The sequence below is a fragment of the Numida meleagris genome, chromosome 1 (genome assembly GCF_002078875.1).
Source record: "Numida meleagris isolate 19003 breed g44 Domestic line chromosome 1, NumMel1.0, whole genome shotgun sequence".
Classification (NCBI taxonomy): Eukaryota; Metazoa; Chordata; class Aves; order Galliformes; family Numididae; genus Numida; species Numida meleagris.
In genome coordinates, this window is record NC_034409.1 from 65,421,878 (window position 1) to 65,449,581 (window position 27,704).

General features: G+C 34.8%; 1 protein-coding gene across 2 annotated transcripts in view; it reads left to right on the plus strand.

The window, feature by feature from the left end:
* AEBP2 (AE binding protein 2) overlaps positions 1-24,811 on the plus strand; it is a 51,332-nt gene extending 26,521 nt beyond the window's left edge. The window contains exons 4-9 of one of the 2 annotated variants that reach the window (XM_021391141.1): positions 3,554-3,740; positions 11,214-11,338; positions 17,432-17,499; positions 20,915-21,028; positions 21,291-21,357; positions 22,671-24,811. In XM_021391141.1, the coding sequence (XP_021246816.1) occupies positions 3,554-3,740; positions 11,214-11,338; positions 17,432-17,499; positions 20,915-21,028; positions 21,291-21,345 (549 nt within the window). In that variant the 3' untranslated portion in view covers positions 21,346-21,357; positions 22,671-24,811. The remainder of the gene's footprint in view (positions 1-3,553; positions 3,741-11,213; positions 11,339-17,431; positions 17,500-20,914; positions 21,029-21,290; positions 21,358-22,670) is intronic. The other variant, XM_021391148.1, reaches the window with a different exon arrangement.

Sequence of the window (27,704 nt, forward strand, 5' to 3'; positions counted from 1 at the left end):
GATTCTAGTGGGTGTGCTCTTTAATGTTTAAGATCAGTCACGCAAAGTTTGCTCACAGGGTGAATGCTTCCAGCAGCAACATCAAATGTCATTACTGAAATTTATTGCAGGGTTCTGTTTTTTGCTTTAAAAAAAAAAAGGAAAAAAGTAACAATAAAAATGGAACTTGGTGCTCATTCTACCAACTAACTTTCAGAACTCATTACGGAGTAAGTCCACTTAATGTGATTCTTAATAGAGTAACATATTGTTGAAATCTGGAAAGCAAAACCAAGCAAATTCAGTTGTCATTTGGAATTAATGTTGACTATTCTTTTGGCAGAATATCCTCTATTCATTAGAACATTGCAGCCGCAGATAGAATGCCTTTACATTTTCTGCTTTAATGCTCAAATGATGAAGTAGTAGGGTTTGTCCAGATGTCTAAAATATTAATATTGCATTTATTGGAAAAAAAATCACATTGAATATTCTAAAAAAGAGCATTTGATTATTTTGAACTTGATAGGGAAAAAAAAATCTGTATTGCTAGATACTTGAATATCTTGTTTAAAGTCAGTGGTCACTGTTGCCCATTAATGATGGTGGGTATGGGTACACTGGAGAAATTAAACTTCTTACGTGTTGACTTATTTTCTCTTGAAGTAACATATCCACCAATCCGGACCCTACCTATCATGTTGCAAATTCAATGCAAAATTTTGAGATAAAAGTTTTTGGGGAAAAATTAAGAGACTGGTTTAAAGTTGTGCTTAGTAGTTGAGTTTGATTTATTAGAAGCCCTCTAGATCTGTATAATTATCTGGTGGGAAGCTGATTTGGTGTGACTTACCGTCCAGAGATCCTGAAGTGACAGCCTGAACTGCTCCTTTATCTTTGGAGAGAAGAGACTTTATCCATTAGTAACGGATTGCTGGATATATTATTTTAGAGAAAAAAAAGAAAAAAAAAAACAGGTAAGATACTTTTTCTCCTCTTCTACTGTCTTCTGTCCACTACAAAGACATTTGTTGTCATCTTTGGTATATCAGCTGTTGATTACTTGATTATACGATCAGGTAGTGTCAAACTCTACAGTATGTGAATGTGATGATCTTTGCAAGTATTTCATGCCGAGGCTGCAGACTGTAAGTAGTCTTTCTGGAAAAAGATAATTACCAGTTGCAAGTTGCATATATTGAGGACTTTATTTTTAGAAGACCAAACGTTAAACTTGGGTGGAACAAAAGAAGTAGTTTCTGTAGTGAATCTATGTTGATTATCTATATTTGTGTTTTTTCTGCACAGATAAAACTTAAGTTGTGACATTGTGAGTCAAACCGTAGTCAGTCATAAGACTGCTTTTTTTCTAGCAATAATAGCACAAAGTCTTACAAACTTGTAGTTTAGAATGTTTTAGAATCTTGCCATCACAATATTTATATATTCAGAAAGTGTTGCTTTTAGATACTGCACTTTAATAAATTTAGTATGTAATAATAAATGCAGTGTACCAAGACATGAAGTTATTTTTGACCTCTAGTAGGCCTTGGAAAGATTGAACTTTTAATTTCCCACTGTGTGGTTGAACTTAAGGGTATAGCTTTAGTTTGTGCTCATTTTCTTTTTGTCAGCACTTGTAGGATCAGGAAGAGCTAGAAGCTTGTCAGTAGCACCTTAATGAAAGTTAAACCTAAGTTTAGATTTAGTTGCTTAGTGTCGTTTCATGAAAACTGCTTTTGTCAGCCAGAGAGCAGATGCTTCAAGGACTTCAGAACAGGAGACTAAAAAAAAATCAGTCAAACTGATGCACATATTTTATCTATATCTATGAATTGTGAGTTTGTTCCTTGTATTTGAGATGAAGTGTAACTTTTCATCTTCAGTATTAGTTTGCTGTAATAATATTACATTGAAGTTCCCATAGTGTGAACGAGATAAGAATACTTTGTTCTGAATATAGATGTGCTACGATTTCTTATTAAGTCATTACAGTGTAAGTGTACAGTACTGCTGTTGTTTGAGCTTGGGTAATTACAGGGCAAGGCAGTAAGTTTTTGTTAGAGATCAACATGCTTCTTGAGATGCGTATCAGTGGAGGAGATGGGGAGAATCACATACGTATCTTAAAACTTTTTGTCAGGGAATTACATGGTTTTAGTTAGCTCAATACTTAAGAAGCTCAAAGGAAATTTTCTAAAAACCATGTAAATAAAAATACTAAAAATATCCTCCTGTTCTTGTCTTTTATTATCATGTAATCTTGTAGTCCTATAGCAAGTATGAAGTCAGTGGGGATAACACATTTCCCTTTATGAACACTATATTCCTGTTTTATAATAATCAAGGAAAACAGTTCGCTAGGTCTGAGGCAGAGGTAGATACTTCAGTTTTTTTTTAACAGCCACAGTTGAAAAACAGCACAGCTGGGTGTTAGGAACAAAACATGCTGAGTGGTATTCTGCTGCTGTCATCTTGTCTTTCAATCAAATGTGCAGGCTTGGGACAGATTACTTTGAGCTTGCAAATTCTTCTTTAGTCCTCAGAGAAAAGTTAGTATTATGTATGTAGTTGCAGCGTTACTTGTTGCTGAACTGCTGTTGCAGCTGCCACACCAGTTTGCTGTGAAGGGAGGAGATGATACACAGTTCTGTGCAGCCCATGATGGAATACTTAGATTTTCTTTTACCCTTGTAAGCTCAGAGCAGAAGATAAAAGGTTTGTGACTACCACTCCAACTATACGATTTATTTCAATACAAAATGAATATTGAATTGTGAATGTAAACCAAATACAAAAGTACTAGTAGTTATTGTGGGCATTACTAGCTTAGTCGTATGTATCTTGTGATTTCTGTACTTCTACTTAGTCACTGTTGGAGCTTGTCTTATTTTTCCATTTCAGGGAAAACGGCATCTCTTCATTAAATACTTCTGAAATAATTATACCATCCCAGAAGAAATGTGTATAGTGTTAATAAATTTTTCAAGTTACTGAAGTTAGTTTTAGGCAAGTGAAATACAATCACTGTCCTTGTATTCCATTTATAAAAAGTGTTAAGCTATGTCAAATTTCATGTGGATGGGGATGTATTTTTTTATTTGACAAATTTACTTTGTCAACAGAGGGAGGTTATAGAATGCTAGTGTATTGAATACAGAAGACTGTAGAACTGTGGGGAAATACAGAATAACAGTGCTGTGTTTCAAAAGGCAAGGGGATATAATGCTGGTCTGTAGGAGAAAAGTTCTTCTGTTGTGTTTTTTCTATGAAAAGAATTATTCAGTGCATTGTTCAAGATACGTTTTCTGCTATACAATACTGTAGAATGTAAGGCATTTAGAAAAGGAATTACACCATGAAATAACTGTTATAAGTTGCAAAGTTCAAACGGGAATTTATTTCAGATGCTTTTGTTTCTATTTTTAGAATTGCATGGTCATTAAGAGTTGATCTTTCTTTTAATATGTTGGTGGTTGAGCCAAAAAAAGCAAATTGAAAGATCTGTGAAACCTCTGTGAATGACTGCCGTGTAGTGCTCTGATGCAGTTGTTTCATTTTCTTTTCTCATTAGTGTGTAGTTGGTGGCTGCAATGCCAGCTTTGCATCTCAGGGAGGACTTGCCCGTCATGTGCCCACACACTTCAGCCAGCAAAACTCTTCAAAAGTTGCCAGTCAGCCAAAGGCCAAAGAAGAATCTCCATCTAAAGCTGGAATGAATAAAAGGAGAAAGTTAAAGAATAAGAGACGACGATCATTACGTAAGTATTTCTAGACATTTTTATATCCACAACAGCATGCTTCATTAGCTTAATGACATAATGAGCATGGCCAAAACTTAATTTTGGGGAGAGTTGACTTGCTATATTCTTTATGCAGTTGAGGTTTGTTAATTTTACATGAACCAATGTTATTTGAAGCGTGATTTGTCGTTTAAGGTAAGAATTGTTTCCTCTAGCAATGATAAGACTTGGGAGACTTCGGTATTCCCAAAGTATGTATAAGCAAATTATATCATTAAGTGCATCTTAAATATAAATCTCAAGATTTCCTCTTATTTTGAAACTGATTAAAAGTTCAAAGAAGTTAGAATGCTATTTCTGTCTTTCTCAGACTCTGACTTGCGAAATTTTCACTTTAACAATTCACATAAATTAGAAGGTTCAAAAACGGAAGACTGATCAACTTGATCAGTGATCAAGCGGTGTTGCTTTGCAGTATACTTTTAGTTCATCTTAAGTGTAAAAAAAAAAAAAAGGCTTATTTGAAGTACTTGCAGGTTTGTAGAAGACTGTTTTGTTTTGTTCACTGTTACTCAACCAAAATACAGATGTCTGAGACATCTTATTTCAAGTTACTTCACTTTCAGAGATTTGCAAGTTGTATTTGAGTTTGCATAATTATCCATATTGTTTTTTTTTAGGTGACTGATTTAGTACATCTTTATTCAGTTTCTTCCTCTATATGTAGATGTAGAATGCAGATTGGCATTTTATTTGTAATTTCTGAACATTATTGACTTAAAATTTCAAATTGTAGTTAAAACTTCGAAGATGTCCCAGTCATTATAAGAGAATATATTGCAGAATTTGCTCTGCAGATATGCATAAAGTCATCTTCATGGAGTAGTGGGGGAAGTAAATAGCAAGTTCTTCAATGATTCTGTGGCAAAAAGAAATATAATTGGTTTTTAACATTCTGGTAATATTTACTAAACTGTAGAACTTCAATGGTCTGTTCTCTTGATCTAGTGTTGCACAGAAAGAAAATGTCAGCTGCTTGAGTAATTTTTTTTCTTGTTGCCTCTTGAGACAAACACTATGGTGGCTGTATAGTTTTGCCTTAAGGCAAAAGTCATCTCTAACCGAATGTGGAAATAACTATTTAATGTATCTATCTGGGGAGTATGTGACCCAGAAATGTATCCAAAGTCGATGACATTTTCTGAAATCGTTAAATATTGGTAGCTTTTCTTTAAAACTTTGTGTGGGTTATCATTGAGTTGGTGAACTTAACATAGAGCTGACGTAATTTTGCTCATCTTACAGGTTTTTTTAGTATATCTTTAATTCTAGTTACATAAATAATGAAGTGTGCAAGTGTGTAGATTTTGCCCTCTCTTCTTCTAGTAGACAAGGAAACTTATCTGAAAAGTCAAAGTGACAAAATAGCAGCATAAAATATTTCCAGTCTAGAGTAAGCTAGAAATGTAAATTTTTTTTAGATATTTTAAAAAGGAGAGATGCTTTAGTTCTGTACCGTTTTCTCTGCAAATGGGATTATAATTTATGACAAATAGATATAATGCAAGGTGCTTTTCACAAGTGTACAGTGTTTAAATTCACAAATAGTCATTTGTTGGAAAAGTTAATTTTATGTCAGGTAACAAATTTTCTCCTGAAAAAATACTGTATGCCAGTATCTCTCAGTGGTTTGATTAGACCCTGAAGTGTTTGCAATGTGTAAATGGATTAATAAATATTTATTGACAATTGATTGTCAATACATGCTAAAACTGAAGTACGCTTATTACGTACGCTTATTATACGCTTAAATTAAAGGTTCAAATACAGCAAAACAATTAAGTTGCTTCTTCTGTATAGACTTGTTTTATATCTGAAGTTTGTCACCCTTCTGAGAGACATTAATGATAATAAAAATATTGAAGAATTTAACTGTGGCTTTATATCTGACAAGTACATGATCTTGTAGCTTAAAAGAGAATTCAGACTGTTACTATATATTCTTTTTCTTTCCTCCTTAACATCTTGATATTCTTCTTGTCAGTAAGCAACGTGGGCTTTTAAGTTTAGAAATTTGTGCCTTTATGATAAAAGCATGTTTTGCTATGCACACCTTTATGGCTGTTTACATTAGTGGTTAAAGGATGGCTGATTTTTATCATACAAATTTTGATGTTGCAGAATAAATCAGGATCACGGTAGGTTTCTTTCTCTTCTAGATAACCTTAAACATATTCATTGCTGCAGGAAGTCCCTCATTTAGAGACATGTTAAATATATTTGGCTTTATGTCTCTCTGAAATATAGTATTGCTGTTCTGAAGCTACTTCAGTGAATTTTGAAGAACCTAAGATTATATTTAGCATTCACTTACTTTTCCAGTAGAAAAGATGACATTAACAACCAGGACAGCTGAGTTTACTGGAAAGATGCATGAGATGTGGAAACCTACTGTTTGTGAAATTTACATTGGGAATGTATTAGTTACCCAAGACTTAGCATTTCATTTAGTAGGCTCCTGATCAGAAGATTTTCATTTACTTAAGTAGGTGAGGTGTATGTGGAACTTACTAAGTAAGAAGGGAGACATCTTGCTCCAAAAATTATTTCAGTATTTAATAGATTCAAGATGAGCTGAAGATATGGGATTAACACTCAATAAAGAATTAATAAAACTGTTCATATGCATTTTACAAATTGTTCCCTTTACTCTGCATCTGTTGAATGTTATCCGGGGTAAATCCAGAAAAAATACTGCTATATGAAACCAAAAGCAAAATTTTGCGATTGATTTTCTGTTGTCGCTCGTTGACTTTCTGTTCTGTGGCTGCCCTGGACCTTTCTCTTGGGGTAGGGATAGGCAGTAAACCTGCTTTCAAAAGATGTGCCCAGGTAGAGCATCTCCTGCAGTAGATGATGAGAAGGCTGCGCCATATCTGGAAAGCTGTGCAGGAGTGAGATTGGTGGTTCCATGTGTGGTCTGCAGTGATCCCATGGCCAGAATTCTCCCCTCAAGGGAGATGATACTGAAAACAGAGGAATGGAAGCTTGGTATGGTGAGGTGGAGGAAGGGACTTGCCCCATTTCATGAAGTGGCCTTGAAGAGCTGCTAGACTTCAGAGGAAGGACCTGTCATGTAAGGGCAGATGCAGGTGTTAAATGAACCAACTTGATCTGTTCCCCATGTAATGATAAGTCCAACCAAGAAACAGTAATGGGTGACAGCAGGAGGGGACTCCTTCCTGTGTGGAGTGGAGGTGCCCGTTTGCTGACCTGGCCTACTCTCAAGAGGCTGTTGCCAAGAAATTAATGAGTCTTCTACAGCCCACTATTCTCCACAGCTATTATTTCGTGTGGGCGCCAGAAACACTCGGGAGCGGTTCAGGGCATACCTTGAAGTGGCCATTGGAGCAGCTGTAGGAGGCTCTAGGCAGATGGTCTTCTCTTTGATTCTGCTGGTCAGAGGAAAAGGCTTTGACATGACTAGTTGAGTCTGGTTGAATCTATCAGTTTATGGCCATGGAAATTGTGTTTCAGCCACAGATTTGGCTTTTTTAGATCTTGGGACTCTGAGAAACGTAGTCTGTTCAGAGCTGGTGAGGTCCATCCCTCAGAGAAGGGGAAGAGCATCTTTGGTTACAGGCATGCCAAGCTGATGAAGAGAGCATTAAAGTTGTTGGGGCGGGGGAACCTCAGTACACCCAACTTAGTAGTTTCATGCCAGGGACACGGAAGAGTTCAGAGCTTAGCTGAAAAGTACCTGAAAAGCAGCACAAAGGAATTCCAGCCATTTTGTCCAACAATACAGTTTCATTAGGGGCTTAAGTGTCTCTATGCAAATACGCAGAGCTTGAAAAATAAAGAGGAACTGAAAGTTTTAGTTAAGTCTCAGGGCTATGATATCCCTTCACCATGTTTTATTGAGGCCAGTGATAATTCATGTGCCTGGGGGGTTTGGTGCTCTTGAAGAGAGAGACCACAGGGAAGGAGATGGAGTGGAGTAGCCCTATATATTAGGGACTGCATAGAGCTGGGCAATGGTGCTGAAAAGGCTGAGTGTTTCAGGGGTAAGGCCAAGGCCAATAACGTTAATAATACGGTGAGGGTCTGTTATAGACCACCCAACCAGTATGGAGGCAGGAAATATTCTATGGGCAAGTAGGGGAAATCTCATGCTCACTAGAATTGTTTTCATGGGGCACTTTAACTTCACAGATGTCTACTAAAAATCCAGTTGATATTTGTGGAGTGTGTGGATGACGTCCTGACACAGGTGGTTAGGAAGCCCACTGGGGAAAATACCTCACTTAACCTGTGTGCAAACAGGGAAAGACTTGTGGGTGATGTGATGGTTGGAGGCTACCTTGGGCACAACAATGATGAAATACTAGATTTTGATCCTTAGTGAAGTCAGAAAGGTGATTAACAGTATTGATACCTTGGATTTTCAGAGGACAGAGTAGAATGACAACTGAGAGGTACAGGAACAGGCTGTCCCAATGTGCTGAAAGTCAAGCAAGGAGGGGAGATGTCTGGCTGAGCAGAGAGCTGCTTCTGCAACTCCGAAAGGAAAAAAATGAGCTCTGGAAGAAGATGCAGGCATCTCAGGAGGACTATAGATGTTTTTAAGCTGTGCAGGAAGAAAATTAGAATGGCCAAAGCCCACGTGGAACTCAATTTGATTACTGGAGTAAAAGATGATAAAAATGCTTTTATAAATACATCAACAGTAAAAAGAAGATTAAAGTGAATCTCCAGCCTTTATTGGATTTGAGAGGAAGTGTTGTGTTGAAAGATGAGGATAAGGCGCAATTACTTAATGCCTTTTTTTGCTTCAGTCTCTGTTAGTAAGGTCAGTTGTTCTGAGGTTACCCAACCCCTTCAGTTAGAAGACTGGTGAAGTTCCTATAATCCTGTGACAAACTGTATGTGCCCTCCTATGTGTTTTCAATGTTCCTAAGACAACGAGGCTGGACAGAATTCATTCAAGTATTCTGATGGACCTGGCCAAAGTGCTCGCCCTGCCATTTTCAATAATTTACCAGCAGTCATGGCAAACTGCTGAGGTTCCAGTTGTCTGGAGTTTAGTGAATGTGACTCCCAGTCTGCAAGAAGGGTGGGAAGGAGGATCTGGGGAATTACAGTCCTGTCAGTCTGCCCTCAGTGCTAGGGAAAGTTATGGAGCAGGTTATCGTAAGTATGGTCACATGGCACGTATAGGATAGTCAAGTGATCAGAAGCAGCTAGCATGTGTTCATGAGGGGCAGGTACTGCCTAACTAGCCTGGTCTCCTTTTACAACAAGATGACCCACCAAGTACCTGAGGTAAAGGCTGTGGATACTGTTTACCTGGATTTTAGTGAAGTGTTTGACACTTGGTGCCTAGGCAACAGCTCTTCCCAACAAAGCGACCTGGCCCAGCCCCACCCCAGGTGCACACCCATCTCTCGGGGTGGGCCATATTTCTAGCTTCGCTGGTCTGCATGTGGGCTGTGGGTTGGACATGCCTGGGATATGGTTTAATGATGGTACTTCGTAGGTCAGGTTTGTGATTGGACTTGACCTTGATGGTCTTCTCCAACGTAGAGGATTCTATGAACCTATACGTTATACAAAGTATGTTACATCATATAACTTCTTATAAGATCTTTGCTATAAATTCACAAGCATTTGTTTTATAAATCTGAGCAATGCTCCACAAAAATTTCTGACATTTGATGCAACAAACTGCCTAAATCAGCATTTGAACTTTTTTCTGTAGAGAACTTCAGAATTTCAGATCAAAGGAAGATAGGTTTTTTTCTTCCAGGGATAGAAGAAAAGGTTGGAGGGATACCTGTTATAAAATGCTTGGCACTGGAAGTTTCATATATCATACCTTTTTACTGCTTAGATCTTCATAGTAATAATGAAATGTGAATCTTTAGACTGTTATTACATCCAGTCTTGTGTTTTCCCTGAAAACTTGTTTTAATTTGTATGAAGAAAGAAAAGTGGTAGTCCATGCACAAAAATGTGACCTGTACTCCTTTTTACTTGATAGATTAATGGTTTCAGTATAAGAAATGTTTGCATCAGTGACCTTGTGCAGTATGAGAAATTACCACTTACAAGAAAACATTTCAGTGGGATGATTGCCTAATTGGCAGTATCCAACTGAGATAGAATAAGGACAGAACATAATGTACAGATCCATACTTAACAACAATTTGTCCCCAGAGTGTAGAAAATGCTAGTCTAAAGTGGAATTTGTAGTTTGTTTAGGAATAGTGGATAGATAATCACGAGGAAAAGAAACATACAAGTTGTTTTAATTCAGGGCAGAAGAACTGCAAATAACTGTTTTCGCAGAATATAGGATGATATAGTTGATAATGTAGTTTAACTACTATTCTTAGTTTTATTTTCAGTGTTATGTACTGAATTACTGTTCTCACATGAGGCTTAAAAACTCTTAATGCTTTCACTAATACACTACTCATGTAATTTTGCTACTGTACAATACAGAATATATTTAAAAATCTTAGAATGAGATATTTTGAAGAGTATACAACAAAAATGTACTTAGTAGCAGTTATTTTCAGTTAGCATAGTTTTTAGTGTAGAGTTAATGAACCTTCTTTACACTCCAAATTGGATTTCAGTATTTTACTATTCAGGAAAGACTTATGCATAAAAGTCCTTTTCAGAATAGAAAATAGTGCACACTGTTTATAGACTGCAAATTCCTACTTAATTTTTTGCAGTGTTCCTCTACAGGCAGTGCTTGTTCTCCTTGCAGAGTGTCAGTATTCAGCTGGAAAGAACTTACTTTTTTTTTAGTAATTAGAAATTAGATCAGGTAGATGGTTTATAATAAAGTTCAGAAATAAGGTATGTCTTTTAACATGTTGACTGCATGCACTATCATGTTTTAAAATATTTTAATACTATTTTTAAAAAGTCATAGCAGTAATACTGGAATTGTTGACTGTGCTCTAAGTGTGCCTTGGCCAGTTAGGTTGTAAAGTTTGTGGGAACTTTACTGGGCTGTTTTTGCATTAAAGTGGAACTCAAATCTATTAATAAAAGTTCTTGTTTTAGTTCTTATGCACCAGGCCAACTTTTTGTTGTTATTATTATTTTTTTTAAGATATGGTAGCAATAGATTTTCCTAGATGTACTTAGTGAAAACAATGAATTTTTAATTGTAGAAGACGGGGGCGGAAAAAAATCACTTCAAGGTTAAAAATTGAGCAGGTGTAATTCAGTTTGTTAAAGTAGGTGCTTCATCTGGAAGGAGTATATTGTGGCCGAATTTAAATGGATCACCAGTCCACGTTTGGACTCAGGCCATCCTCTCAGTTAAATTATTGTTTACACCTCTGACAAGGCAGCCCTAGTTTCATAAAGATAAATGGTTTACTAATGATGCTTCAGATTTATTTACATGCTTGAATGTGTTAGAATGCTTTCAGCTGATTCAACCCTAAGGATCTCTTTTATTTCTAGCAAGACCTCATGACTTCTTTGATGCACAAACACTGGATGCTATAAGACACCGAGCCATCTGCTTTAACCTCTCAGCGCACATAGAAAGCTTAGGAAAAGGCCACAGTGTTGTATTTCACAGTACTGTAAGTATTACTTTGTGCATTGTTTGTTACCTCTATCTCTAAAAAATATAATGCTGTGTTCCTGTTTGTAACGTGACTTTTAATCAGCAACTATTAATTGTATTTTAAATAGTTGATTTATTAATTTCTGTTAGTAAACTTAGGTTTTTAAAAATAGTACTAGTAGTTGTTCTGTGTTTCAAATTGAAAAGCTTGCAACATTTCCCATCTAATACACTTGGGAAAATATCTGGCAGGAAGTATGTGCTGCAGAAAACATTCTAAATAAGAATGCAATTCCAATGGCATTTCCCTAGTTACGATTCACAGTGCTTATTTACCCTAGGGAAGACTTCGAGGATAACTGTGTAACTGAATATTTTAAGGTGTTGATGTGAAATTCATATTTATTCTTTTTTTCAGTTTAAAAGATGGAATACTGAATAAATGCATCATTCTTTCCTTTTTTTAAAATAATATTTAAAAAAAAAAAAACTTAAAAAACTTCCCACTGAAATGTCAGTGAATCACTGGGAGGCAAGTACCAGGTGGGGAAATAACCATTAGTCCTGTTTCTATATCCTGTTGTGGATGAGATTGACATCAATATTCATTTAGAAAAGCTGAAACTAGAGGAAGAAGTACTGAATTTGAATACAGGGATCAGAATTTGAAAAAGCGTAATACCTCGTGTTTTGTTACTGAATTGAGAGATAGAGTGCATAAGAGGTAGAGGCACTTCTTTAAGAACAAAAGAATTAAGGAACAGCACAAAATGAGGGACTTTGTAAATTGCCAGAGTAGTGCAAGATTAACTGCAGTCGATGGGAGGAGTGCTGACTGCTCTCTTTTTAGCTTTGGCTTAATTTGAAGCAACAATTAAATTATTGAACTAGCATTCTCTTTCCATAAACAAAAGACGATTTTATATGCACAGAACTTAGGATTTCCTTAAGTTCCTCAAGACTCATGATAGTTAGGAATCTCTGTAGCCTGTTGGACGTTTTCCCCAAAACATTGGTCCTGAACTTTATCTGCATTGAGCACACCAGCTGCAAAGGGAGATTTGTAGGTGCCTTATTTTGCTGCTGCTGAATTTAAACCTTATTTTAGTTTTCCTGGCCAAGATGGAATTTAAAATTCTGTGAGAAAAGCAGGTGGTCTTCCAGTTCACAGCTTGCTTTAATCTGCAAGGTCATCCAGAGAGGCTTAAATTGTGGACATTCACCTCTCGCTGTTGCAGTAACTCGTAAGGAGGTGGAATTAAAGGGAGGAATGTGCTCTTAAACTGCATTGAATATACTTGGAGGAAGTAGTGCAAACCTTTTCAGCTCATCTGTGCTTGTGCCACTCAAGATGGTAGGGGGTTGATTAGGTCTGAAGACTTGATATTACTTATACCTCAGCTGTGAGAGATGTTGTTTCAGTGGCAGAACTGCTCAAAGATTCCAGCTGTACACTGCACGTCATTACGTTATTAGCATGTACAGTTGTGCAGAGTTGCATTGGACATCAACTTTACTGATGAGATTGCTTAAGAGAATAGAAGTGATCTTATAGGTGTAACTGTTTTACTGAGCTAATGGTCACTTCAGATGCAAGTAAAAACATTGAACTGGAAAATAGATTAGTTTATGAATTTGAAAAGTGAAAAATCTGATCATAAAACTGCTGAAAACTGAGGTAATTGTAGGTTTATTTTTTGACTCGTTATAAGGATGTCAGCACAGTGTCGTGTTTGGCAGAATAGTTGCCCTACTTAAAAGAATACGAATGTGAAGAATTTCTACATAGTCACTGTATCTCTTCTTTAAATATTTAAGTCTTTAAATCTTCTTAATAGACGTGGAAAATTGTAAAATAATCATCTAAGCCTTTTGCAGAAGTTCACCTTTGACTTCATTATGATTTTATTTTTCTGATTAGTTTTTTATTGGAGTCAAATTCTTTGCTGTCAAGCAGAAAAAGTCAAGCAGTTTCTCTTTAACTTAGAGCACAGGTATTAAACTGTTTAAGAACGTACCTAGCATGTTACCCTCTATCTTTTTTGTTGATATGGTTAGTTCTCTAAAATAATTGAGTACTAAACCATTCCTTATGCTTCTAACTTTTTTAGAGACTTTAGTTCAATGATAACATGCACTGATGTTATTTACACATGTTTTGAAATGTTAAGCCTCTAAAACATAATGAGTGAATAAACATGCAGGAGAGTGAATTTTGCTTTTTTTCCCAGAAGAGGTCAGTAGAACTCCATTTCTGATTTGAGACAGCTTTGCAGGTTTCCTGCACAGAAATAAATGCAAAATTTTGTTATTGTTGTTCCAGGGACAGTGTATGAAATTTAGGTAATGTAGTAAGATTTTTTTTCAAATCAAGCTGTATTGTACATACATTTACTTGTTGAACTATATTTTTTAGCGTGAAAGGTAAGTGAATTTGAGTTACTTACAAAGTGACTAAGTCCTCAGAGCAACATTACTGTGGATATGATAGATATCTTCCATTTCATTTGTAACTTTTGCAGACTTTAACTTAGTGCTGTATTTGACTCACTATAGTGATGGATTTTTTTTTTAGTTGACCTTTTTTGTCTTCATCATGACTGTATTTCTGACTCAAGCCTGCCTAGAAACTGGTAGCATGTTTGTTGTGCTAATTGTGGTGAAATTGGTGGATACAATTTTCGTCTTTTTAAAACGCGTCTTTTAACTTGACAATTTCAAAATACTTCTGGGAAGAAGCAAGACATATATACATGCAGATTTCTGTTGTCTCCTAACAGAAAGCTAACATACTACTTTAATATTAAACTAAACCAAATGTACCCTATAAGGGATGAAGATCTTTGATCCCAATCAAAAACGTGAATTGCTTTTGAGTATTTAGTAAGGACAAGATAAGACAGTGTATGAAGGCTAGTCTGCAAAATTTGCATTGATTCCAAGTGTATCTGAATGAAAGTATTCCTAGCTATGACTGTCATGGCCTTTTTAATATATAATTAGCTCTTTTGCTATACAGTTTTTATTCCCTACAGTTAAAAGTTACTTTCTCCTCTTATTAAGTGTCTTTGTGTGGGTACAGAAGCTGTTTCAAGCTCTTACTTCAATAATGATTGCTTGAAGATCTTACTAGGCTTCTGGAATAAGAGTGCTGCTTGCAGTGGTATAATTCAGGCAGTACTTGAATTGCACAAAATTTTGTAACTTGAGTCTTTTTTATACTTGTATTTTTTTTGTGGTTTGCGTTTTATTGGGAGCACAAGGGGAATGAGGGTTGTTTACAGGGATCTTATTTTATTTTTCGAATTTCGTGATTGCAATGAAGAAGAGTCTCAAGTTTTGTACTGCATATTTCTGGAAATTAAAAATTGGAGCTTTTTTCTTGGTTGTTGGGAAGTGTAGATGAATGGAGTTTGAGTGGTTCACACAGATTCTCTTCGAGATTCTGGAATCACCATGTGTTATAATGTAAATCCCAGTAAAAGCAGTAATTCCAGCTTTAACTTAGGTGCAGTATGTATTTGGGATCTTGTATATTCTGGTTGGTTTTCTAGCTCTTATTCTTTCAGTTTTAGGATGAAGAAAAGCTTTTGGAGATTATTTTCTTCCCTTTCACTGGGTTATAGCTAGTTTACTATGTCCAAACAATACTTTAAAATGCTACCTCTAAACTTTTTAATATGATATTTGTTACATCATTGCATTACATGAGAGAACCATCTGCATCTCCTTAAAACCTGAGGATAACTTGAGAATGAGCTTAACTGGGCAGGAAAATGTATGTTTTTAAATAGAAAAGGTGGCAAACTTTATTTGTCTTGTAAAGTGAGGTCTGACATATCTTTATTTGGTTCCAGGCTCATGTGCTCCATTCTACAGCAAAGCAGAGTCTGGGTACTGGGCAAAGACTAAAACTTTAAAGTTGGAAGGGACTGGGGGAGCACTTTCTAAATCTTTATTTCAAAAAAAAAAAAGTCAAAATTTTCATCTCTGCTCCAAACTTAGGAAAAGGACATATCCTGTTATGCATGTGTCTTGAGACCTGTGAGGAAAAGTGGTAGCAATATTTCAAGTAGCTAAATTAAGAATCTTATAATATTTTTGATGTAAGAATTGGTTTTGTCTAATTGGCAAAGATTACAGGAAAAATTTATTTTTTCTAACACTTATCTACCATATTCTGTTGTGATAGACATATAGAATGGTTTGAGGTGGGGATTTGGAGATCATATAGTTCCAGCCATGATGCCACGGGCAGGGACATCTTCAACTAGACCAGGTTGCCCAAAGACCCATCATCCAACCTGATCTTGAACACCTCCGCAACCTGTTCCAGTGCTTCACCACTATAACTGAAATCTACTCTATTTAAAACTGTTACCCTTTGTCATAGTGCTACAAACCCTGGTAAAGAGTATCTTTGTATCTTTCCAGTAGGCCACCGTTATGAATCGGAAAGCTGCAAAAAGGTCCCTTTGGAGCCTTCTCTATACTGAGCAGTCCCAACTCTCTTGGCTGCTCTTCATAGCAGAGATGCTTCAGCCCTCCCACCATTTTTATGGCCCATGTGACACCCTATGGCAGTTCTTACAGGCTGCATTTCTTCAATTTATCTGTGATTCAAATTATGTGATATCAAAAGCAGAATTTCTCATGGACATTTCCAACCACATTTCCAGATTAATTGCTAATATGTTGAATGACATAATTGGACCTAATTATAATGGGAATCTCCTTCTTTTGGAAGAACTGTGCGCTAGAACTATTTTTTTGTTCTTCTTTAACCTTACTAGGTTACTACAGTATACTAAGTTTAACATACCGTGATATTCAGTTGTGGAGAATTTGGTTGTTGCAGTTCATAGACTTAAGTACTTTAAGTTCCATATGCTACATTTCTGTTTAGCCTTTTTCATAAAGATGATTTGCTATCCGCTGCATTTCTATGCTTTAATATTTAATTCTTTGGATTTTATCATATCTACAGTGACTGTGTGTAGAAACTTTGAAAGATTAATTAAGCATTATGCTCAGAGGTGCAAAATGTGGGGGAATTGGTGTTTGAAGCAAAATGCATGTTTTCTGAAGTAGTGTGACATGCATAGTAAAGGAAAAGTTGAGGGTAGGTCAGTTAAAGAGGAAGCAAGAGGCTTTTCTTTGTTTTGCTAGATACTGCAATATTTCTTTTTCTTTTGAATGCCATTATTAATGAATATATATTCATTTGGGTACAAATACTACTTTTTTATACTTTGTGTATTTCTAACTTTATATCTTGGCTAACGGTGGGAGTCAAGCTGCAGGGTCCTACACCTGAAGAAGTTACTCTGTAAGAGTGTTTTGGGTGTATTGTAAACTAGTGTAAGAAATGAGAACTCCTTTCTTACAATTTCTCGTCTGGAACCTTACCAGGGGGAAACGTATGTCCTGTTTAAATACTGTGGATTGCCAACAGGTCTTCGTACTTGTCATTTATATAACAGAAAGGTTATATAAAGTATTAAGATCCCTGTTATGTATGCATTAAACAATCTCAGTAATACTATGAGTTCTTCTAAGGAGCATTTACTTCATTCAGTACTTATTCTTTCCCTTTTGTTCCCTTCTGATATCTTAAAGGTTATGTAGGAAGTTACACATACAATGTTTCCAGATGGCAAAGTGTCTGTGAGAGAATATTTTATTCTTATGTCATACTGGAATTAAACTATAAGCTGCATTAGTATCTCATATTTTCTATAGGAATCTTGTGAAACAGTATGAATGTATTTATAAAGGATATCGGTGAAACTCATCTAAGAATGCATGCACTTCAAAGCTTTTGGAGTGGCTGCTTAAAAATTTGAACCCTTTTAAAAGAAAGACTACATATATGATTATTTCTCTTATATTATGAAAATATTAAAGGAAAATAAGTGAAAACATCAAAACCTTGACAAGAGCGGCTTGAATAGTGACACGCACGTTCTACTTATACATAGAATTAATACAACTTTTAAGGATTAAAAGTTTGCATTTTCTGAATGCCCAGTTGAAAATGAAGAACAATTTATTTGAGCAACAAATTTACAAATTTAATTTTAATAACAAATTATTCAACTCTTACCAGGTAATAGCTAAAAGAAAAGAAGATTCTGGAAAAATAAAACTCTTGCTTCATTGGACGCCAGAGGACATGTGAGTATAATCCTAGTGATACGATAGGATTTGAATGGAGTTTACAATGGGGTAAATGAACTGTCCTTAAATTGTCATGCCTTTTTCAAATATTTAAAAAAAAAAAAAAACCCTCCAATTTTTGTTACAAACTAATTTAGAAATTTAAAAAATAAACAGTCTTGTTCTGCATTTAATTGATTTTATTTTAGCTGCTGATTGATTATATTTTAGATTCTGATACTAGTTTGGGTAAACTTTAAGCTGTAATTTTTAATGCATTTTGTCATTATAGATATAAATAAAGAGGCCGCCTAATTATTGAATCATTTTGCCAGCCATATTCATAAGGAAATATATCACTGGGACAATTCTTTTTTTCTTTAGACCACTTATTCCTCATGACCCTCAAATATTTCTAGGCACTGAAAAATACATACCCATCTGTATAATGGTAGAACTACAAGAATCTTTGCATAGGGGATACAATTTAACAGCAAAATAACCACAATTGTTCCTTCAAAGTGTGTCTCTTAGAAAGCCTCTCTGGGCTTTCCCACTGCAGTTTGGAATGCTCTTCTAACATTTGATTACTTTTTCTTTTGTTTTTCCAAAGTTCTGTTGTTTTCCAAATGAGTATGTAACACAATACACAAGTAATGCCCTCAGGTAGGCTTGGTTCATGCAGTGTAGTAACTACTTCATTGAAATAGCTGAGATCATATCTTTCTCTTGGCAAAGAAATTAATTTATGTAAATATTATGATCTTTAATATAGGGAAAAGTAGAGTAAATGGTTGCTTTCTACTATGATCTAGGAGAACAGTAGGCAAAGCAGTTTTAGGAGTCAGTAAGAGAGTAGTTCTTGCAAGTGCTTCTTGATCCAAGTTTTCTACAGTTTTTAAGAGAAAAAATATATATTTGAAGGTAAGTATAGTTATGAACTCAAGAATGAAAATCTTACATGTCTGCATAAGCTCAATAGAGTATCTACATAATTAGGTAGGATGCACAGGCTTAGATGTTCTTTTAAAAAAAGTAATGTTAGAATATATCTGTAAGTTGATAAAACTTAATCAGTAATGGAACTTACTTGATAACTTCAACTTTCAGTTGAAGTAGTCAGAGTTTTTGCAATTACTATATAGAACAAAGGTATCTTTTTACACTGCTGCCTTTTAAATGATTGAGTTTGAAGGTAATGAAAAGCCTCAATGTAATAATTTCTACTTTTTCCTTTGAAGGGGTGTAAATTACTCAGTTTTGTAGTATCCCAGATCAGTCATGGGCAGTAGTGTGAACTTGGCAGTATCAGTCATGAGTAGCTTTCATGTTAGAGGACTAGGGTTAGTGGTAAATTACCTACAACAATGTTTGGCAATTTTAAAATGTCTGTAGCTTCTCCTGGACTTTGCAGCACTTGTGGACCCCATGTTTCAATTAAAGCTGGGAGAGAATAACTAAAATATCATAGTAGAAAAGTGTAGTTCTTTGCTGCCTTTTAGGACAGTTTGTTATACTATATGCAACAGTATTCTGAACTTATTATCACTTAAAGTATTACAGATAAATACAATATATTACATTTTAAGATTAAAGAAAAAGCATTAAAAACATAACACGGAGAGCATGAGAAGTAAATAAATTGGGACTTTTATTTCCTAGTATAATGAAAAAAGTTTTTTTTTGACTCATGAAAATAGATTCAAATGTTAGATTTTCTACAACGGGGAAGACAGGTTATTCATTAATATACATCCCTGAAAGGAATTAATGTTTTTCATATTTCTTGCATCTTGGTTGGGTTAGGTAGAGAGTGTGCTTCATGTGCTGAGTGATATAGCTGTGAATTATTTGGTAGATTTAATTTCATCCTGATTATTACAGTTAAGAACAGAAAAGGCAAAGTATTGTGGCTTGTCATCCATTTGTCTTACACAGGGCATGTACACACTTCAAAATACCTGAGTGCTTTCATAATGATTATTTTCCATTGTACTGATCTGTTAATCAGCCTTTCAGATGGAGCTAATAATAATACTTTAACCTTTTCTTCTGTGAGTCATTTGGAGAAACTGTTAAATTTCTCCAGATTTTCTGTACATTAAGTATTTTTGCAGAAGAACTAAATAACATTCTTTAACGTATTTCCTATAAAGGACTGAAATAACACTTGAATTTTTTGGCATAGGAATTTATTCTGAGTGTTTTCCTGTGCCAGTACTTACTAAGTTTTCTTCATATTTCCAGTGGTGTTAGTTGTGAGAAGTTTTATATGCTGTTCTTATCATTTTGCATCTTCAGCATACAGTTTCTAATTAAATTGTTTCAAAATGCTTCTTTTCAAAACATTTGATATCATCTTTACTTAAAAAGATGTATCTGTGGTGGTTTTCATCTTTCATGAGCTGTTAAGTACCGGGATAGAGAGACTGCTTCCTGATTTTCTTCCAACTTCACCTGAAAAGTGAAAATAGTATCATTGGAGAAACTCCTTTTTCTTCTCAGATAGTTGTCGTCTTCTCAGTTCTTTTACCAAAAAATTGAATTTTTAATATTCAATTAATAATTTTTAATATTCAGTGTAATATTTATTTTTTATTTTTTCCAGTAGTGGAAGCAATATGGATCACTTCTTTGTTTTATGTAGCCTTGGCCAGTGCTAACTGTTGTAAAGAGGCGGGAAGTAGGTTTTCAGTAAGGCACTCATACAGATTACTCATCTGTAAGCCCACTTTCTCTCTTAACAAGCTGACAAGATCAGCAGGGCCTTAAAAACTTAATTTGCTTTCAGTAGAAGATGCAGTAATGCAATAAGCCACTCAGCCAGGTTTGATTTCAAATAGTTAAAGAGCAAAATGTCGATCAACATATACGTTCTCTCTAGCTCTTCTCTAGCAGTTTCAGTGCAAGTGGCACTGATACAGTACTTCCTGTTAATGTGTAAGGTTTTATTCCATCTCACTGTACGAACTGCTATGTAGCCAAAATACATTATGCTGATTGCCTGAATTTCCTCAGAAGGTACTTGAACTTCAGCTAAGTTAGAGCATTTGGGCACTTAGAGCAAACTAGTGTGCCTGCAGTAAATTTTATACCTAGTAAGACAAAGTGTTTTCAAAGATTTATTTGGTTCCTGCTACCCATAAAATAGAGAATGTAGTGCTATTGCTACTGTATGTTTGGTTTAGTATTCTTCTGGATTAATCTAAATTCTGTTTAGTATCTTTTTCATGCTGAGAACTTGAAAGACTTTGGAGTATAATGTGTAAAGATTGGCTGTCTTTTCCTCGCTCCAGTGAAGGTGATTTTTAACCAGTGAAATTGGAGATTGCATATAGAAACTTCATATGTACTAGTTTACCACATAATTTTATGGTAAGAAAAACAGTTGATCTTTTTTGAATATTTTTTTATTTTATTTATTTATTCATAGTCTGCCTGATGTGTGGGTAAATGAAAGTGAGCGACATCAGTTAAAAACTAAAGTAGTTCATTTATCAAAACTACCAAAAGATACTGCCTTGCTTCTGGACCCAAACATATACAGGTAATGTCTTAATTTTGAAATTTTCATTACTTAAATATAGTCTTAAGCCTTGCTTAACTTTTTGACGTTGGGGAATCAAAATTGCTAATGCATTATACACCAGAACAGGGAGCCTTGATCCTGTCAGCGTCCAGTAGTTAAGTTCTGAGGTCTTAAGTTGTTTCAAAATTACTTAACTTCTTGAACTGATCTCTAGTTGCTGAGAAACGGGGAATGTGTGTATTTACCAAGTGTATTTTACTTTTTTGTGCTTGGTGTACAGAAATTCTAGTAAAGGAGGTACATACAGTGGAATCCTGAAAGATCACTTCTGTTAAGATCACATACTGGTTTGTATACCAATTTTTTTAAAGTCCAAATTTATCTTTACATAATTCATATTCAGCTGTAATACATGCAGTATTACCTTGAAATCTGTACTTGTATACAAGTACTGTTATTTTTTTAATACAAGATTCTTTAAAGGGGGACAGAGGGGGACAGCATATGTCACTTATCTTTAAGCTGCATTCACATTTATGTTTTTAGGATTTGATTGGCTTTTAATCCATCTTATTTCTAATAATTTCTTGATTTTTTTCCCCCCTCTATATTAATGTGCTCGCTTAATTGTCAGTACCCACAGTTGTATGTGTGTACAGTTTTTAAAGGTAATCTGAAATGCTTAATTGTCTCTTAAGCTTTTGAAGGTCTAAAGTTATGTGTTTATAGGTTTATTTAAAAATGCATGATAGTGGTGGGGACGGAGGAGGGTGTTGGGGGTATGGGGAGGGAAGAAAATGGTTGTTTTCCCACAGCCAATGTTTCTTTAACTTCCAATGGCCAAGTGTCTAAAGGAGTTCCTAGAATGCTAATTTGAGGTCTTGATATGCAATAAGCCTTTCAGTTCACCTTTAATATCAGTGTATTTCACTAATCAAATTAATGAAAACATGGTTTACAATATAAATATACATATAAATATAAATTACAGTATAAAAATAAATCATTGTACTATATGTGCTATCTTTATAAATGTAAATATTTTAAATACTTACGTTAGCATATGAATTGTTGATGTTAACAGTTAATGATAAAATGTTATGAGGAAATTGATTGTGTTTTAAAACCACTTAATGTGGTGACTGTTTTATAATCTAACTTAGGTTTTAATTGTCTTTATATCGATTAACTTTGCAGAACATGATATATTATTAGTTTGATTTGAAATGAAAGAATAATCATGAGACATGATCTGTGGGATAAAGTCCATTGAGAAAAATGAGCAACCCTTTCTTCCAAATAAAATTAAGGTCCCTATACATTATCAATTACTAGATTTTTATCAATATGGATCAGTATGTGATTTAAAAAAGCTTTGGGACCAACTGGGAGACAAAAGAAGTAACATCGAAGACCAAAATATTGCATGTGGAAAATGTGGTCAGAGGAATTCAATCACAGTTATTGATGTCACGATAAAATGTTGGTGCTAATAGAAAGTTTGAAATCATCTGAAATGTATGCTAATTTGGGATTGTATGGAATGGCTTTCAATCAAATTAAATGATTATTTATAGTCATGATTTCATTATATGCTTTAGGTAACTCGGATTAACATCTCAGGATCTTTTTCTTAAAAGTATTCTATCTTCTTTTACAGAACAATGCCCCAGAAGAGGTTGAAGAGGTAAAAACCAAGCGAGTGGGGACACCTGCAGTCTTAGTCACTGACAATGGATTTAGAAATAAAGTTGCACATTAGTCAAATCCCATCCTTTTTTTTTATAAATATTTATGCTTAGTGTAAACATTCTGTGAATGAAGTTGATGCTTCTGTGGAATATATTAATATATTACTGTATATCCACATTTTCATGGAATGGTACAGTGGGAGATTGAGCAAACACTCTTCTGGCAACTTAGTGGAACAACTAAAAGGCTTTGCATGCTTTCTTCTTTAAGCTGCTTTCTTTCTTTAGTGAATACAGTAGTTTATATTGATGAAAAGAAAGTAACCGTCACCATTTACTCACAATTCCCAGGAGAACTGTTAACAAGCTATTAGGCTTCTTGTCAATCTTAACTAAATATAACATGTGCCAGACAATAAAACAGCTACCAAGGGATTACCCTGTTGCCCTTTCAATATGGTGGATAGTAATCATTTGTCATTTGTAACTTCGTGTCCTTTTGCAGATCCATAAAATATGTTAAATAATATTTAAAGAAAAAAACAACAAAAACAAACAAACGTGTTGATGGAATGCTTGTCTTTTCCAGTCAACTATGACTACATATAGTACGGTTTAAAGATGTTAAGAGTGTTGCAGTATGTCTGATCCCTCTTTTCAGGAGTAGTACAGTATGTTAATGAGATCTTTTTTTTTTGTGATCCATATTAATGGACGGTTTTTGAAAAACCTCTGCTTAAGCAACTAGTGTTGTTTGTGTTTTATTTTACTTTTTTTGAACCTGTAGAGTCCCCATTCACTTGTAAAATATACTTTTTTTTTATTTGGCCTAATGTTTTCTAGATGTAAAGAAAATGGTATTTTTAAAAAAAATATCTAGAAATTCAATCCTTTATGCACCAAAGTTGGCTTTGAAAAGGAAAGTAAAATCATTTTCTTGCTTAATAAGCAAGAAGCCATGGATTTTTTTAACTGACAAATAGAGATGTGTCTAACCTGTTAGTCTTTGTATGGAGACAAAAATGTTGCATATAGATAATAGGACGTTGCTTGTAAATATTTCAGCAGATTTGTAATATATTTTTATATTATGAAATGTACTGTAGATGTTTTTCTAGAGGCATGAAAGTTAAAATGTATATATTACGGTAGAAATAATATTGAAGGATATTGTAATTCACTAGTGCTGCCAGAAGAATTGTTTAAAAAAGCACCTTCCTTAACAATAAAAAAAACCCTTCTTTTACATACCTAAGGGACTATATACTACTGTTAATATCTGTTGTAAGAATAAAAACACATTGAACATCCTTCCCAGAAATCTTTGAGGGATGAATAGTACCCATAATTAATTCATGGCGCTCCTTTCTAATAGTGAACACAAAATTAGTTTTTTTCCTTGCTATTGGAAGGAACTAATGCGTAAAATTTATATGGATATATGCAGTCAAACTGCAGCGTTAGTCCTCCTTTATTAGGGAGGAGTTTACTACAGTGAAACTAATAACCAGCAGTTTTTACACTAAATCTTTATTAAATAGAATAAAACTTAGAAGTAACCCTTTGGTTGCAGAAGTGAGCATATCCTAGTATAATACAAATGCATTCTGCATTGGTACTGACACGAGAGTCTTGCTTAGCTCCGATGGGTTAAAAATATTACTTATATACATGAAAGAAAATCTTATCAAACAAAATAAAGTGCAGATTAAAAGCACCACTAATATAAGATGTTCTGGAATGGTTGTTTAATAAGGGTATTATTCAAAAAATCTGTAGTGATGTGACTTTATTTTTGGAAAAAAAAATGCAGTGTTTTTTTTTTTTGCTTGAGCACTTCACCTACTGCTTTTTCTGTACCTATAAAATAATCCACAATCTTTGTTTCTTTTATGAATTTGTTATAAAATTGCCAAATAGAAGTGTTTCAGATATAGTTTGTATTTGTATTTTTTTAATTTTATTGCTTCATGAGTTTCTTGTAAGTCATTTATAATTGACAGATGATTGTAGACCTTGCCTGAGTATTTTTTCTAATAAAACAAAGCAAACAAACCTCATTAGCTTCAAAATTGTAAGATTTCAATGAAGTTTTCAAAGGTAAATGTAAGCATGTTGTTCTCTCTTTTATTTTGCCCATAAGCAGTGAAACACATAAACAAATGGGAATTTGGGGATTCAATCATGTATTCTTCATGTAAGCTGTGACTTTCTTTTCCTGGGTATGAGAAAAGTATTTTCAGATGTTCTCATGATACAACTTGTCTTTTGGGAGAAAAGAAGTAAGTTTAAAATCAAAACATCTGGGAACAAAAGGATCTATTTTCTTCCATAGAGTCCAAAGGTAAGGGGATTTGTGGTAATTTTAACTTGGAGGTATAGAATTGAACTAACAGAAACCATTTACGCTTAAAAGTGTTTTACATACACCATTTGTAGAATGCACTTGATAGCGTTTTGTCTTTCAGATGGCTCTTGCTTCTCTGGAGGTGTGCTTCATTATTATTTCTGCCCCCTCGCCCACCTCTTAGGAATTCCAGTTGTGGCAGAGTAACCAGGCAGATGGAGCTGGCATGGCATAGGAGTTCTGAGAAAAATTATTGTGTTTTTCATACTGTTTTTCTTGAAAAGCATTAATCATTAATTCTTTTCTCAACCCCTTGAGTAGTTACAGATATTTTGGTTTGGGATGTAACATACGGAGGCTTCCTCCTGTCTTTCTAGGTAGCATTCCTTTTTCCAATTACTTAGATTTTCCAGTTACCTAGAAAATGAATCTCCTCCCAGTTGGACTGTTTATTTTCTTTGTAGAGAAATATTATTGAGGCAAATAGTTATTTACGCTTAACTGCAAGCTGCTTACTTACTATTTAGTAAGTATAAAATTATTTCCAATTTATAGAGGTTTAGTCAAATGTTCTGTATTCTATGTATAATAGAAGGGGTGAGGTGAAGAACATTTCAGTAATTTTGCAGTTGAATTTTAATCTGGAGTACATGTTTCATGAGACTTGAAGGAACTGGAAAAGTTCAGCTGGATAAGAGAAGTCTCTTGGGGGAACCTAATGGCAGTGTTTCAGTAGCTAAGCAGTTAGCAAGAAGGTGGAGCTAGGATTACTAGAACTGCATAGCAGGAGAACGAGTTGTCGTTGGTGGTCATGACAAAGATTATATTTTTTTTTCTGCAGTATGTGGAAGGTTGAGCCTTAGAACACATTGCACTTAGAGATCATGAAATCCTGTTCTTGGAGGTTTCAAGTTTCAGGCAAAGCCCTGAGCATGGTCAGGATACAGTGTTACTGCTATGCTGAGCCAAAGATTGGATTAGATGCTTTCCTGAGGAACCTCTCAACATGAATAATTCTGTATGTTGATTCAGAAGGAAGCTGACTTTCTCCTCCAGCCTTCATTGCAGGCAGGCATCAGCTGTGTTTAGATCATGTTAGCAAACAGTTCTTATGTTCATAGATCAGGGCTAGAATTGGAGTTGTCTGATATGAAAATTAATCAGTTGTGGCAGTAACTTAGATCTGGGGCTTTAGTCTGCATTTGTTTTGGCATCCTTCATAGTTGAACTGCGGTGGCACTGTGTTAAGGTAAATGCGGGGGCATGAGAATGTGGGGCAGACAATGGCATGGGATGCAGTGTTTGCTCATTTACCGTTGGGTAACAGCAGCAAAGGTTTTCAGAAATCCCAGATGCATTTGTGGATATCTTAGGTCATCCTACCTCTGGGGCATCTTGAAAGAGCATGTGCTGAACTCAGTTCTTTGGAAGTTCCAGTTTTCAAGAGATGCAGTGCACCCAAATACCTGTACCCAAAATGACTTGTCCTGTTGCAGTGTGTTGGCTTGACTTTTACAGTTTTCTAAGCATGAATAACAGCATTTTGAGTGAATTTTGAGAATGAAGAATATCTCTGCCTTTTGCTTGAGTTGAAATTCTTGTTTGGGAACACTTCCTAGCATTTGAGGATAGCATACAGCTGATTGTTTGATATTAGATTTCATTCTACCTTTTAAATTACTTCTAAAATAAATGAGGCAGAAACACATCAGTTGCATGTATGCAGTTTCTCTTGCGTAACTGTTTATTTTCACATTTTTGCCCCAATTGGAATATATGCAACACTTAGTATATTTTTTTCTTGACATATATAAGTCATGTTAAGTAATGATAACAGTAGTTTCCAATTTAAATTGCAAATTAAATCTGGACTAACTTACTTGTGAACAAATGAGTTAATTATGTTCAAATCTACATTGTTTATAATAAGAATCACAGTGGTTGATTTCTTTTCCTTACAGCTTTTTTGGTGCAGCATGTAAATGGGTTACTATAGAAAACCCATCTTATTTAATATATCAGTCTGAAATTGATGTTTTATCCTCAATTAATCTTTTCTTGACATTTAATGCTTTTATATGAAACTAATCATAAGTATTTCTTTTTTTCACATAGATGTATCAAAGTATTAAAAAAAAAAAGTCCAATCAGGAACATTTGTTTTTTTATAAAAAGCAGTGAGCTGAATCTATGGTTTCTTTCAGTCATTTCTATAAGCTGTTAAATGGATGTTCTCTGAACAGGCCCTGTATACACATGGCTTTGAAAATAAAATAAACAGTTTGATCTCTAAAACAATCAGTTCTAAGCAAAACATTCCAACAGCTGAAGATAGTCGTAACATCACATGGATCTCCTTAGTCCAGTAAAGATGCCCTTAGGCCTGTTAGTTATCCTGGTATTTACTTACTTCAAGCTAATACCCTGCTGAATTATGTTGCTTCAACTTTTAATAATTTTCTGAGTTATGTATTTTGAAAAACAAACACCAGCCCTGTTCTGTTTTGTTTGAGCAATACAATGGAAAAATATTTTAAAAACAAGAATATCTTCATATATTTTCAGTGGGGCTCCTTTTTTTCTAAAAACTGTGTGCCCACAAATACTTAAACTGAATTGGGACTAACAGAATGAAGCCACGTTAATACAGCTGTAG